Source organism: Glandiceps talaboti, chromosome 23 (genome assembly GCF_964340395.1).
Source record: "Glandiceps talaboti chromosome 23, keGlaTala1.1, whole genome shotgun sequence".
In the NCBI taxonomy this organism is placed as follows: Eukaryota; Metazoa; Hemichordata; class Enteropneusta; family Spengelidae; genus Glandiceps; species Glandiceps talaboti.
Genome location: NC_135571.1, coordinates 13,709,849 through 13,723,545, shown reverse-complemented (window position 1 = coordinate 13,723,545; position 13,697 = coordinate 13,709,849). Strand labels below are relative to the sequence as shown.

The window sequence follows — 13,697 nt, the reverse complement described above, 5'->3', positions numbered from 1 at the left end:
GTTTTCAGTTTTTGGCGTAATTAATGGTTTTTTGTTGTTAGACAATTTCGTAATGTTGTAAGGTTTAAATTTAATATAATCTAATAATATTAATGATATCAATTGATACGGAAAAATACTCCTTATGGAAGGCATGTCAGTTTGAACCTAGTCTATCAGTTAGCCCTCGGATGTTCTTCCGATAAAATACGACACACCGCCGAACAACGCTATCGAGGATGGAACGGCAGGCCCTCACATGCGAACTTCGTTCGCTTATAGTTATAGCATCGAAAGAAAGCCCGAACGTCTAGCAGCAAGACTAGTTTGAACCTGGTCTCAGATTGGAACTAAACTAAAAAAGATCACCTTGATTTACATAAACTTATTAAAATCATGATTACGTCACTTTACGTCACTTTACGTAAACGTTAATGTTCAGCGCTGTTACATGTACATTTTGGTTATTCATGAATGACAATTGATACAAGAAGGCTGTAATTTACAACTGAAATACAATTTGGCCTGTTTTAGGGATATTGTCAATGTTCTCGTCTACTTTACTGTCATTTCCACTTTTTATCATGGCAGATAGCATTGTTTGGATGACACTGTTACAGTACACACATTCTAACTCCTCTTCTTATTGGAAAAGACAATACCATTGTTAACAGAGCTGCATTCTTTTGTTACACGTTCTAAAATGCTAATTTATGTACACCACATAATCATTTTAGCACACTCATTTGTTGTTAGTTGATTTTGGGAGTTTTAGTGACGTCACTGTTCAGGGCCGTGGTGCACACACTTTGTGTTGACTTGGGACCGAATATTTGGTCCCAGATCGTCAGCCATGTACGTACGCAATAAAAGACTACATCCAAGTTCTACATCAAATACTGGTCGGAATGCTGTTTTCTTACAACAATTTCAGCCTATGTAGTTGACCTCATCATAGGAATACGACACACCTGACGACACACCCGACGACACACCCGACGAACATATTGTTGTAACTTTATTCGCGATAAATCAATCAAATTGATTTCGGGCCTACATGTACGTCCAAAAATCTGCGCCCTCAACGGCGATCACGATATCAACCTGTTTATGGATAATATCGACCACAGATTAACGATGTACAATGTCTAATTATAGATATTTTAACAATTTTCAAAACTGATCTTTTGCTCAATATTATTACTACACTACCTACAGATAATATTGACTACTAATTCACATATACAATGTCGTTTTCATATGTAATTGACATTTTTAGTGAACATATCTTTGGTCACTTGATGAACCAAAAAGGCCCAGTTGTAATTGTATGCGCAGGTCGTTCAGGTTTAAAACCGGTGAGGAAAGTCACATTGAAGCTTAAGTTGAATTATTGTACAAAGGTCTGACGTGCATCTAGACAAAGTTTCATACTATTTTATAAAAAATAGTTTTATGAATGACACTAATCAATGTAATTTATTAATACGAACTTACTCTGTATGGACAGATGCATGCCTTCTTTCAAGTGGCTGACGATATTATGGACAGATCACTAACAAGACGAGGACAGCCATGCTGGTACAAAAGGGTAGGAAAATTACACGTCAAAATTATTCCAGGCAGTTTGTCAGACTTTATGACGTGTGTGTGTGTGTGTGTGTGTGTGTGTGTGTGTGTGTGTGTGTGTGTGTGTGTATGTATGTATGTATGTATGTATGTATGTATGTATGTATGTATGTATGCATGTATGTGTGTGTATGTATGCATGTATGTATGTATGTATGTATGTATGTATGTATGTATGTATGTATGTATGTATGTATGTATGTATGTATGTATGTATGTATGTATTTGCTAGTTTCATCTATGTACGTAATACATATCTCCCTATTTTGCCTATGTGCCTGATTGCCCATACTTAGACTCGGTCCTCCGGCATTCTACTGTTATCACATCTCCACCAATAAGGAAAGACATTGTTGAGATTGTTTCACTGTTCTTATTTCACAGGATGACGTAGGAAATTGTGTCGTAAACGACGTAGCTTACCTAAAAGCGGCTGTTTATGAAATTCTGAAAAACAATATTCGAGACCAACCGTATTATGTTGATGTTTTAGAAGCTTTTCATGAGGTACGTAGAGAGAGAGAGAGAGAGAGAGAGAGAGAGAGAGAGAGAGAGAGAGAGAGAGAGAGAGAGAGAGAGAAAGAAAGAGGACAGACAGACAGACAGACAGACAGACAGGCAGACTGACAATAAGAAAAGGAAATCATACGTGGTATGTTATTAATATCATCTCAAATCTATACAGATGATTTGTGTCTGTGTCTGCGTCTGTCTGTGTCTGCGTCTGTGACTGTGTCTGTGTCTGTGTCTGTGTCTGTGTCTGTGTCTGTGTCTGTGTCTGTGTCTGTGTCTGTGTCTGTGTCTGTGTCTGTGTCTGTGTCTGTGTCTGTGTCTGTGTCTGCGTCTGTGTCTGTGTCTATTTAGTAATTTTATCATTTCTATTACAGTGCATGTACAAGACTATCATTGGACAGGCCCAAGATGTGCTATTAACCAGTAAAAACATCTCTACATTTACTGAAGAAAAGTAAGAAGAGACTTTGTTTTATTTTCATTTCATTTAACATTACAAGAAAATGTGCAAAAACTAGGCGTCCTTTATCTCTTCTTTGGTACCAATAGATAATATCAAACGGAAACACAAATCCACCAAATAAAGGATTTTTTTCGTGGATTTGTGTTTTCTGACGTCACGCGTCAATTCCTGATTTCACATCACATAAATTTGGTTCGATTGCCACGACCACGCCAACTCCTTGTCACCTTTCTCACCCATTGTTCAGTGATGCACTATTGCATCATGGTCTTATCAGACATTAAGAATCGTTTAGTTTGGTCTCAGACCCCCCCCCCCCACCCCTTCTAACTAAATTGAAATGATTCAGACCGCACAATCAATTTCCAATCAGTGTGAAGTAGTATGTAGTGCTATGAATACAAATCCAGTATGTAGTAGTATGTAGTGCTATGAATACAAAGCCAGTATGTAGTAGTATGTAGTACTATGAATATAAAGCCAGTGTGTAGTAGTATGTAGTGCTATGAATACAAAGCCAGTATGTAGTATTACGTAGTGCTATGAATACAAAGCCAGTATGTAGTGCTATGAATACAAAGCCAGTATGTAGTAGTACGTACTGCTATGAATACAAAGCCAGTATGTAGTAGTATGTAGTGCTATAAACACAAAGCCAGTATGTAGTACTATGTAGTGCTATGAATATAAAGCCAGTATGTAGTAGTATGTAGTGTTATAAATACAAATCCAGTATGTAGTAGTATGTAGTGCTATGAATACAAAGCCAGTATGTAGTAGTATGTAGTGCTATGAATACAAATCCAGTATGTAGTAGTATGTAGTGCTATTAATACAAATCCAGTATGTAGTAGCACGTAGTGCTATGAATACAAAGCCAGTATGTAGTAGTATGTAGTGCTATGAATACAAAGTCAGTATGTAGTAGTATGTAGTGCTATGAATACAAATCCAGTATGTAGTAGTATGTAGTGCTATGAATACAAATCCAGTATGTAGTAGTATGTAGTGCTATGAATACAAAGCCAGTATGTAGTAGTATGTAGTGCTATGAATACAAATCCAGTATGTAGTAGTATGTAGTGCTATGAATACAAAGCCAGTATGTAGTAGTATGTAGTGTTATGAATATAAAGCCATTATGTAGTAGTATGTAGTGCTATGAATACAAATCCAGTATGTAGTAGTATGTAGTACTATGAATACAAAGCCAGTATGTAGTATGTAGTGCTATGAATACAAAGCCAGTATGTAGTAGTATGTAGTGCTATGAATACAAATCCAGTATGTAGTAGTATGTAGTGCTATGAATACAAAGCCAGTATGTAGTAGTATGTAGTGTTATGAATATAAAGCCATTATGTAGTAGTATGTAGTGCTATGAATACAAATCCAGTATGTAGTGCTGTGAATATAAATCCAGTATGTAGTAGTGTGTAGTGCTATGAATACAAAGCCAGTATGTAGTTGTATGTAGTGCTATGAATACAAAGTTAGTATGTAGTAGTATGTAGTACTATGAATACAAAGCCAGTATGTAGTAGTATCATGTAGTACAATGAATACAAAGCCATTATGTAGTAGTATGTAGTGCTATGAATACAAAGCCAGTATGTAGTAGTATGTAGTGCTATGAATACAAATCCAGTATGTAGTAGTATGTAGTGCTATGAATACAAAGCCAGTATGCAGTAGTATGTAGTGCTATGAATACAAAGCCAGTATGTAGTAGTATGTAGTGCTATGAATACAAAGCCAGTATGTAGTAGTATGTAGTGCTATAAATACAAAGCCAGTATGCAGTAGTATGTAGTGCTATGAATACAAAGCCAGTATGTAGTAGTATGTAGTGCTATGAATACAAAGCCAGTATGTAGTAGTATGTAGTGCTATGAATACAAAGCCAGTATGTAGTAGTATGTAGTGCTATGAATACAAAGCCAGTATGTAGTAGTATGTAGTGCTATGAATACAAAGCCAGTATGTAGTAGTATGTAGTGCTATGAATACAAAGCCAGTATGTAGTAGTATGTAGTGCTATGAATACAAAGCCAGTATGTAGTAGTATGTAGTGCTATGAATACAAATCCAGTATGTAGTAGTATGTAGTGCTATGAATACGAAGCCAGTATGTAGTAGTATGTAGTACTATGAATACAAAGCCAGTATGTAGTAGTATGTAATGCTATGAATACAAAGCCAGTATGTAGTAGTATGTAATGCTATGAATACAAAGCCAGTATGTAGTAGTATGTAGTGCTATGAATACAAAGCCAGTATGTAGTAGTATGTAGTGCTATGAATACAAAGCCAGTATGTAGTAGTATGTAGTGCTATGAATACAAAGCCAGTATGTAGTAGTATGTAGTGCTATGAATACAGAGCCAGTATGTAGTAGTATGTAGTGCTATGAATACAAAGCCAGTATGTAGTAGTATGTAGTGCTATGAATACAAAGCCAGTATGTAGTAGTATGTAGTGCTATGAATACAAAGCCAGTATGTAGTAGTATGTAGTGCTATGAATACAAATCCAGTATGTAGTAGTATGTAGTGCTATGAATACGAAGCCAGTATGTAGTAGTATGTAGTACTATGAATACAAAGCCAGTATGTAGTAGTATGTAATGCTATGAATACAAAGCCAGTATGTAGTAGTATGTAATGCTATGAATACAAAGCCAGTATGTAGTAGTATGTAGTGCTATGAATACAAAGCCAGTATGTAGTAGTATGTAGTGCTAGTTCATAGTTGTTGGTATATATATATATATTTGTAACTAATTCACAAATCGCATTTTTCTTTACAGATACTATGGCCTCGTTGACTACAAGACCACCTATCCCACTTGTTATTCTACGTTCGCTATTGCCATGTACTTGGTAAGTTATAGTCTGCCACTCACTCACCTTCTTGTATAAGAGGTAGACATTTATTTCAGCGCCGTAAACAGGCTAGGTAATTTCTGTCCTGACTTTCCAGAGTACGTAACTAGGCAAAGCCCATAAGCTCGCGCAGGGTAGATTCATTTGTGACCGGCTGCCTGGCCCAGGGTTGATACACTTGATTTGGGTCATTTTCCAGGGATATTGACCATCAAAATTTATTTTATTGAATGATATCTAATTCTCTGACATGGATGAGAAGTAAAGAAAGTCAACACTCCATGCAGTTGTTGGTTTCAAAAACCATCATAGCCATTAGATTAATATTGTTCATTTTTAATCAGTCAACTTATGATAGACCCTCCACCACCGTACGTTGGTCTTTGGACAAATGTTTTGTTGACATTTTGCCGAACATCACGATTTCTCAATTTAACTCGATGATTTAGGAATGTTACTGTACCAACAGACATAGGAAAGTAGTTATTCTTTTTAGAACATGTAAAAAAATAAATTATTGACAATATAAATGTCAAAACCACACTTCCACAACCTGGAAATTAAACTGCGATATGTCATCAGTGGTCCGTATCGCGTACCGTCGTGCGTCAAACTTCCAAATAGTGTAACAATTTATCCTTGTTTGTTTGTTTGTTTGTTTGCTTATTCGTTTATATATATATATATATATATATATATATATATATATATATATATATATATATATATATATATATATATATATATATATACATGTATATGGTATATATATATATATATATATATATATATATATATGTGTGTGTGTGTGTGTGTGTGTGTGTGTGTGTGTGTGTGTGTTTGCTTGTTTGCTTGTTTGTCTCTCTCTGTATCTCTGTCTCTCTCTGTTTGTTTGTTTGTTTGTTTGTTTGTTTGTTTGTTTGTTTGTTTTGTTTGTAATACTATTCCTGGGTTCCTTATATTGAACCCATTAGACCACGAGAGTTTAAGATATTTGAAGTATCGAGGTTGATTCACTTCATAAAAATCTATTTGGGTCTCTTTCTAGGCCGGTATAACGGATGAGAAAGTCCACAGTGATGTTCGTGTGATATTAAAGGAGATGGGACGTCTTTGTCAGATCAAGGTACTGTAATGATAAATTTAGTTTAAATGACAGCCAGTGGTAATACTGCATCTTGAGTTACCATTCATCTCAGAGTTATTCATCTCTCTTCTTGACGTCGAAGTTTTCAAAGCTGTATGTATATGATAGTACGCCCCCAACGGTCAACTAGATATATACCATCAATGACTCAAGTAAAGGGCCATTGGATGCCTTGTTGAGATAAAGGACAGCCCATTGGTCATTTACGACGACGATAACGACGACGACGACGACAATGATGATGATGATGATGATGATGATGATGATGATGATGATGATGATGAAAAAGGAATTGAATTAGCACAAACTTACTCTCTATAAAGTTAACTTTTTACAGCTATAGGGATGGAGGATGGCTATGAAAACTTTGGAGTTTTCTGCTTTTTGAAAGTTATTTTCTCATTATTGCAGAATGATTTTGACGATTGTTTCAGTACAAGTGGTAAGAAGGGGACTGATATCGAACAGAACAAGTGTTCATGGTTGATTGTTGAAGCTTTGAAGAGAGCAAATCCTGAACAATGCAAAGTTTTGGAGGTAAAAATCACTGTTATATTAACCTGTCTACTGATCTGTGTGACTCCGATAGCAGCTCTCTCTGAACTCCCACTCCAGACAAACAGCTTGAGGGCGTATTTTCAAATCGCAATATCCACTTCACATGGTTCTATACATATATAAGAAACCTTTTTATATGCCCTTGAAAGAGAATCATTGTACAGTCATTGTTAGTCGCGGTTACCCAGACTGTCATTGCTGGGGGTTCTACTATGATCTCGTCTGGGTGGTCTTGTAATAGAGTCCCAAATGGTGAGAGTCTGGGTAACTGAGAATATGTCTTAGTAGAAATAACTACATCGTTGACATAAAGCCGGAAGCAAACTAAACTCTAAAAGGCATTTTTACCGACTGTCTGTGCCGACTGCCGACTGAAATTCTGTTCACTAGAAATTATCCGACAATTAGTTTGTTATCAGCATGTATTCGTACTGAAAACTCACTAGGAATCTCTTACCTATATTAAAAGTAAGATAAAACCACGTTTCTTGTAGGAATACTATGGCATAGCAAATGAAGAAACAGCAGCGAAAGTGAAGACGGTATATGAAGAATTGAAACTACCTGAATTGTATCACCAACGAATGAAGGATTCGGAATCAATGCTGATTACACTTATTGACCAACAGAGAGGAACGCTGCCCAGAGAAATGTTTACTGACTTTTCAGATATTCTGTTTGGACAAGGATCGGCTAATCTCCTGTCTTATGAAAAGGCTTTATCCGTCTAAAGCTCCCCTCGGTGAAACTGGATTATTTTTTGAGACTATTTTGTTAATGACTTGCTTCTAAGTATTGCACCATGTGGTGTATTGAATCACCAAATAGTGTGTAGGTGTACACATAATATAATATGACTTGGAGTTTTACAGTATGGACCCTTTAAAAAGTGAACCAAAATACCTCAATCAGGCCATGTTGAATCTACACAGAGAACGAAACCATTGACGAGATACGCCATGAAATACATGCATGTAATACTAAATCACAATCTCCGGGTCTCACGTGATCTTAGTTGCAAGATATAATTAATGATGCACAGTTTGAGTTTATACCTAGTTTGGGTTTATACCTAGTTTGGGTTTATACCTAGTTTGGGTTTATGCATAGTTTGGGTTTATACCTAGTTTGGGTTTATGCATATTTTGGGTTTATACCTAGTTTGGGTTTATGCACAGTTTGGGTTTATACCTAGTTTGGGTTTATACCTAGTTTGGGTTTATACCTAGTTTGGGTTTATACCTAGTTTGGGCACTTTAGAAGCTATTTGTGCTCTAAATACTCTTTTAGCTGAATCACTCGAATAAAAAGTGTTACTAATTCAAAACCCGCCATTTGTTTCTGTGAATCAACACAAGCTATCATTATATGGTATAAAGTCTCAAAAACTGAATTACTAGTAGAGGGAAGATTTTAATAGAGATCTGTACGTGTATTATGTTCACAGTAAATGCTCTTGTATCGGATCGGATTATTTTATAAATAAACTAAGATTAATGCAAGGAATATTGTTATCATAAATTTATTTTATTTGTATAGAAACAACTTGGATATGTGCTTCCTTATTAATAATTAATAAACACGCAACACTTTAATTAATGCATTTATAATAATAGGTCTTCACAAAGGTCAAAAAAGGCGAAATTGGGGCCGTTTGGACTGCAAAAACGATTTATTGCGTAATAGTTGAAAAATACGACTTTTTTGTGTGTAACCGATAATAACGTGTCCAGGACCAAACCAAATCATCTCTTTTATGTTTCATAATATCAAACATGTAATTTAGAGTGGTTTTTGAAAAATCAAAATCAATATTTCTGAAAAAATTAATACAAAAATTAATAAAAAGTGCCATACTTTCGTTATAAAGTTAATTTCAATATTTCTTACAACACACAACACTTTAATTTATGCATTTATAATGATAGGTCAACTGTAGAGGGCAGTATTCATCACTAATTTGCATTTAAAGTCGATTTTTACACAAAGGTCAAAAAAGGCGAAATTGGGGCCGTTTGGACTGCAAAAACGACTTATTGCGTAATAGTTGAAAAATGTGACTTTTTTGTGTGTAATCGATAATAACGTGTCCAGGACCAAACCAAATCATCTCTTTTATTTTTCATAACATCAAACATGTAATTTAGAGTGGTTTTTGAAAAATCAAAATCAATATTTCTGAAGAAATTAATACAAAAATTAATAGAAAGTGCCATACTTTCGTTATAAAGTTAAATTCAATATTTCTTACAACACACAACACTTTAATTTATGCATTTATAATGATAGGTCAACTGTAGAGGGCAGTATTCATCACTAATTTGCATTTAAAGTCGATTTTTACACAAAGGTCAAAAAAGGCGAAATTGGGGCCGTTTGGACTGCAAAAACGACTTATTGCGTAATAGTTGAAAAATGCGACTTTTTTGTGTTTAACCGATAATAACGTGTCCAGGACCAAACCAAATCATCTCTTTTATTTTTCATAACATCAAACATGTAATTTAGAGTGGTTTTTGAAAAATCAAAATCAATATTTCTGAAGAAATTAATACAAAAATTAATAAAAAGTGCCATACTTTCGTTATAAAGTTAAATTCAATATTTCTTACAACACACAACACTTTAATTTATGCATTTATAATGATAGGTCAACTGTAGAGGGCAGTATTCATCACTAAAGTCGGTTTAAAGTCGATTTTTACACAAAGGTCAAAAAAGGCGAAATTGGGGCCGTTTGGACTGCAAAAACGACTTATTGCGTAATAGTTGAAAAATGCGACTTTTTTGTGTGTAACCGATAATAACGTGTCCAGGACCAAACCAAATCATCTCTTTTACGTTTCTTAAAATCAAACATGTAATTTAGAGTGGTTTTTGAAAAATCAAAATCAATATTTCTGAAAAAATTAATACAAAAATTAATAAAAAGTGCCATACTTTCGTTATAAAGTTAAATTCAATATTTCTTACAACACACAACACTTTAATTTATGCATTCATAATGATAGGTCAACTGTAGAGGGCAGCATTCATCACTAAAGTCGGTTTAAAGTCGATTTCTTCACAAAGGTCAAAAAAGGCGAAATTGGGGCCGTTTGGACTGCAAAAACGACTTATTGCGTAATAGTTGAAAAATGCGACTTTTTTGTGTTTAACCGATAATAACGTGTCCAGGACGAAACCAAATCATCTCTTTTATTTTTCATAACATCAAACATGTAATTTAGAGTGGTTTTTGAAAAATCAAAATCAATATTTCTGAAGAAATTAATACAAAAATTAATAAAAAGTGCCATACTTTCGTTATAAAGTTAAATTCAATATTTCTTACAACACACAACACTTTAATTTATGCATTTATAATGATAGGTCAACTGTAGAGGGCAGTATTCATCACTAAAGTCGGTTTAAAATCGATTTTTACACAAAGGTCAAAAAAGGCGAAATTGGGGCCGTTTGGACTGCAAAAACGACTTATTGCGTAATAGTTGAAAAATGCGACTTTTTTGTGTGTAACCGATAATAACGTGTCCAGGACCAAACCAAATCATCTCTTTTACGTTTCTTAAAATCAAACATGTAATTTAGAGTGGTTTTTGAAAAATCAAAATCAATATTTCTGAAAAAATTAATACAAAAATTAATAAAAAGTGCCATACTTTCGTTATAAAGTTAAATTCAATATTTCTTACAACACACAACACTTTAATTTATGCATTCATAATGATAGGTCAACTGTAGAGGGCAGCATTCATCACTAAAGTCGGTTTAAAGTCGATTTCTTCACAAAGGTCAAAAAAGGCGAAATTGGGGCCGTTTGGACTGCAAAAACGACTTATTGCGTAATAGTTGAAAAATGCGACTTTTTTGTGTGTAACCGATAATAACGTGTCCAGGACCAAACCAAATCATCTCTTTTACGTTTCTTAACATCAAACATGTAATTTAGAGTGGTTTTTGAAAAATCAAAATCAATATTTCTGAAAAAATTAATACAAAAATTAATAAAAAGTGCCATACTTTCGTTATAAAGTTAAATTCAATATTTCTTACAACACACAACACTTTAATTTATGCATTCATAATGATAGGTCAACTGTAGAGGGCAGTATTCATCACTAAAGTCGGTTTAAAATCGATTTTTACACAAAGGTCAAAAAAGGCGAAATTGGGGCCGTTTGGACTGCAAAAACGACTTATTGCGTAATAGTTGAAAAATGCGACTTTTTTGTGTGTAACCGATAATAACGTGTCCAGGACCAAACCAAATCATCTCTTTTACGTTTCTTAAAATCAAACATGTAATTTAGAGTGGTTTTTGAAAAATCAAAATCAATATTTCTGAAGAAATTAATACAAAAATTAATAAAAAGTGCCATACTTTCGTTATAAAGTTAAATTCAATATTTCTTACAACACACAACACTTTAATTTATGCATTTATAATGATAGGTCAACTGTAGAGGGCAGTATTCATCACTAAAGTCGGTTTAAAATCGATTTTTACACAAAGGTCAAAAAAGGCGAAATTGGAGCCGTTTGGACTGCAAAAACGACTTATTGCGTAATAGTTGAAAAATGCGACTTTTTTGTGTGTAACCGATAATAACGTGTCCAGGACCAAACCAAATCATCTCTTTTACGTTTCTTAAAATCAAACATGTAATTTAGAGTGGTTTTTGAAAAATCAAAATCAATATTTCTGAAAAAATTAATACAAAAATTAATAAAAAGTGCCATACTTTCGTTATAAAGTTAAATTCAATATTTCTTACAACACACAACACTTTAATTTATGCATTCATAATGATAGGTCAACTGTAGAGGGCAGCATTCATCACTAAAGTCGGTTTAAAGTCGATTTCTTCACAAAGGTCAAAAAAGGCGAAATTGGGGCCGTTTGGACTGCAAAAACGACTTATTGCGTAATAGTTGAAAAATGCGACTTTTTTGTGTGTAACCGATAATAACGTGTCCAGGACCAAACCAAATCATCTCTTTTACGTTTCTTAACATCAAACATGTAATTTAGAGTGTTTTTTGAAAAATCAAAATCAATATTTCTGAAGAAATTAATACAAAAATTAATAAAAAGTGCCATACTTTCGTTATAAAGTTAAATTCAAGATTTCTTACAACACACAACACTTTAATTTATGCATTCATAATGATAGGTCAACTGTAGAGGGCAGTATTCATCACTAAAGTCGGTTTAAAGTCGATTTTTACACAAAGGTCAAAAAAGGCGAAATTGGGGCCGTTTGGACTGCAAAAACGACTTATTGCGTAATAGTTGAAAAATGCGACTTTTTTGCGTGTAACCGATAATAACGTGTCCAGGACCAAACCAAATCGTCTCTTTTACGTTTCATAATATCAAACATGTAATTAAGAGTGATTTTTGAAAAAAAAATTAATATTTCTGAAAAAATTAATACAAAAATTAATAAAAAGTGCCATACTTTCGTTATAAAGTTAAATTCAATATTTCTTACAACACACAACACTTTAATTTATGCATTTATAACGATAGGTCAAATGTAGAGGGCAGTATTCATCACTAATTTGCATTTAAAGTCGATTTTTACACAAAGGTCAAAAAAGGCGAAATTGGGGCCGTTTGGACTACAAAAACGACTTATTGCGTAATAGTTGAAAAATGCGACTTTTTTGTGTGTAACCGATAATAACGTGTCCAGGACCAAACCAAATCATCTCTTTTACGTTTCTTAACATCAAACATGTAATTTAGAGTGGTTTTTTGAAAAATAAAAATCAATATTTCTGAAAAAATTAATACAAAAATCAATAAAAAGTGCCATACTTTCGTTATAAAGTTAAATTCAATATTTCTTACAACACACAACACTTTAATTTATGCATTCATAATGATAGGTCAACTGTAGAGGGCAGCATTCATCACTAAAGTCGGTTTAAAGTCGATTTTTACACAAAGGTCAAAAAAGGCGAAATTGGGGCCGTTTGGACTGCAAAAACGACTTATTGCGTAATAGTTGAAAAATGCGACTTTTTTGTGTGTAATCGATAATAACGTGTCCAGGACCAAACGAAATCATCTCTTTTATGTTTCATAATATCAAACATGTAATTTAGAGTGTTTTTTGAAAAATCAAAATCAATATTTTTGAAAAAATTAATACATAAATTAATAAAAAGTGCCATACTTTCGTTATTAATTTAAATTCAATATTTCTTACAACACACAACACTTTAATTTATGCATTCATAATGATAGGTCAACTGTAGAGGGCAGTATTCATCACTAATTTGCATTTAAAGTCGATTTTTACACAAAGGTCAAAAAAGGCGAAATTGGGGCCGTTTGGACTGCAAAAACGACTTATTGCGTAATAGTTGAAAAATGCGACTTTTTTGCGTGTAACCGATAATAACGTGTCCAGGACCAAACCAAATCGTCTCTTTTACGTTTCATAATATCAAACATGTAATTAAGAGTGATTTTTGAAAAAAAATTTAATATTTCTGAAAAAATTAATAC

At 33.8% G+C, this 13,697-nt stretch overlaps 1 protein-coding gene across 1 annotated transcript in view; it reads left to right on the top strand.

Moving 5' to 3' along the window:
- Positions 1-7,905, top strand: part of LOC144452775 (farnesyl pyrophosphate synthase-like) — an 11,512-nt gene extending 3,607 nt beyond the window's left edge. The window contains exons 4-10 of the mRNA XM_078143927.1: positions 1,490-1,570; positions 1,993-2,115; positions 2,496-2,575; positions 5,394-5,466; positions 6,518-6,595; positions 7,028-7,153; positions 7,669-7,905. Of these exons, the coding sequence (XP_078000053.1) occupies positions 1,490-1,570; positions 1,993-2,115; positions 2,496-2,575; positions 5,394-5,466; positions 6,518-6,595; positions 7,028-7,153; positions 7,669-7,905 (798 nt within the window). The remainder of the gene's footprint in view (positions 1-1,489; positions 1,571-1,992; positions 2,116-2,495; positions 2,576-5,393; positions 5,467-6,517; positions 6,596-7,027; positions 7,154-7,668) is intronic.
- Positions 7,906-13,697: the final 5,792 nt, after the last annotated feature.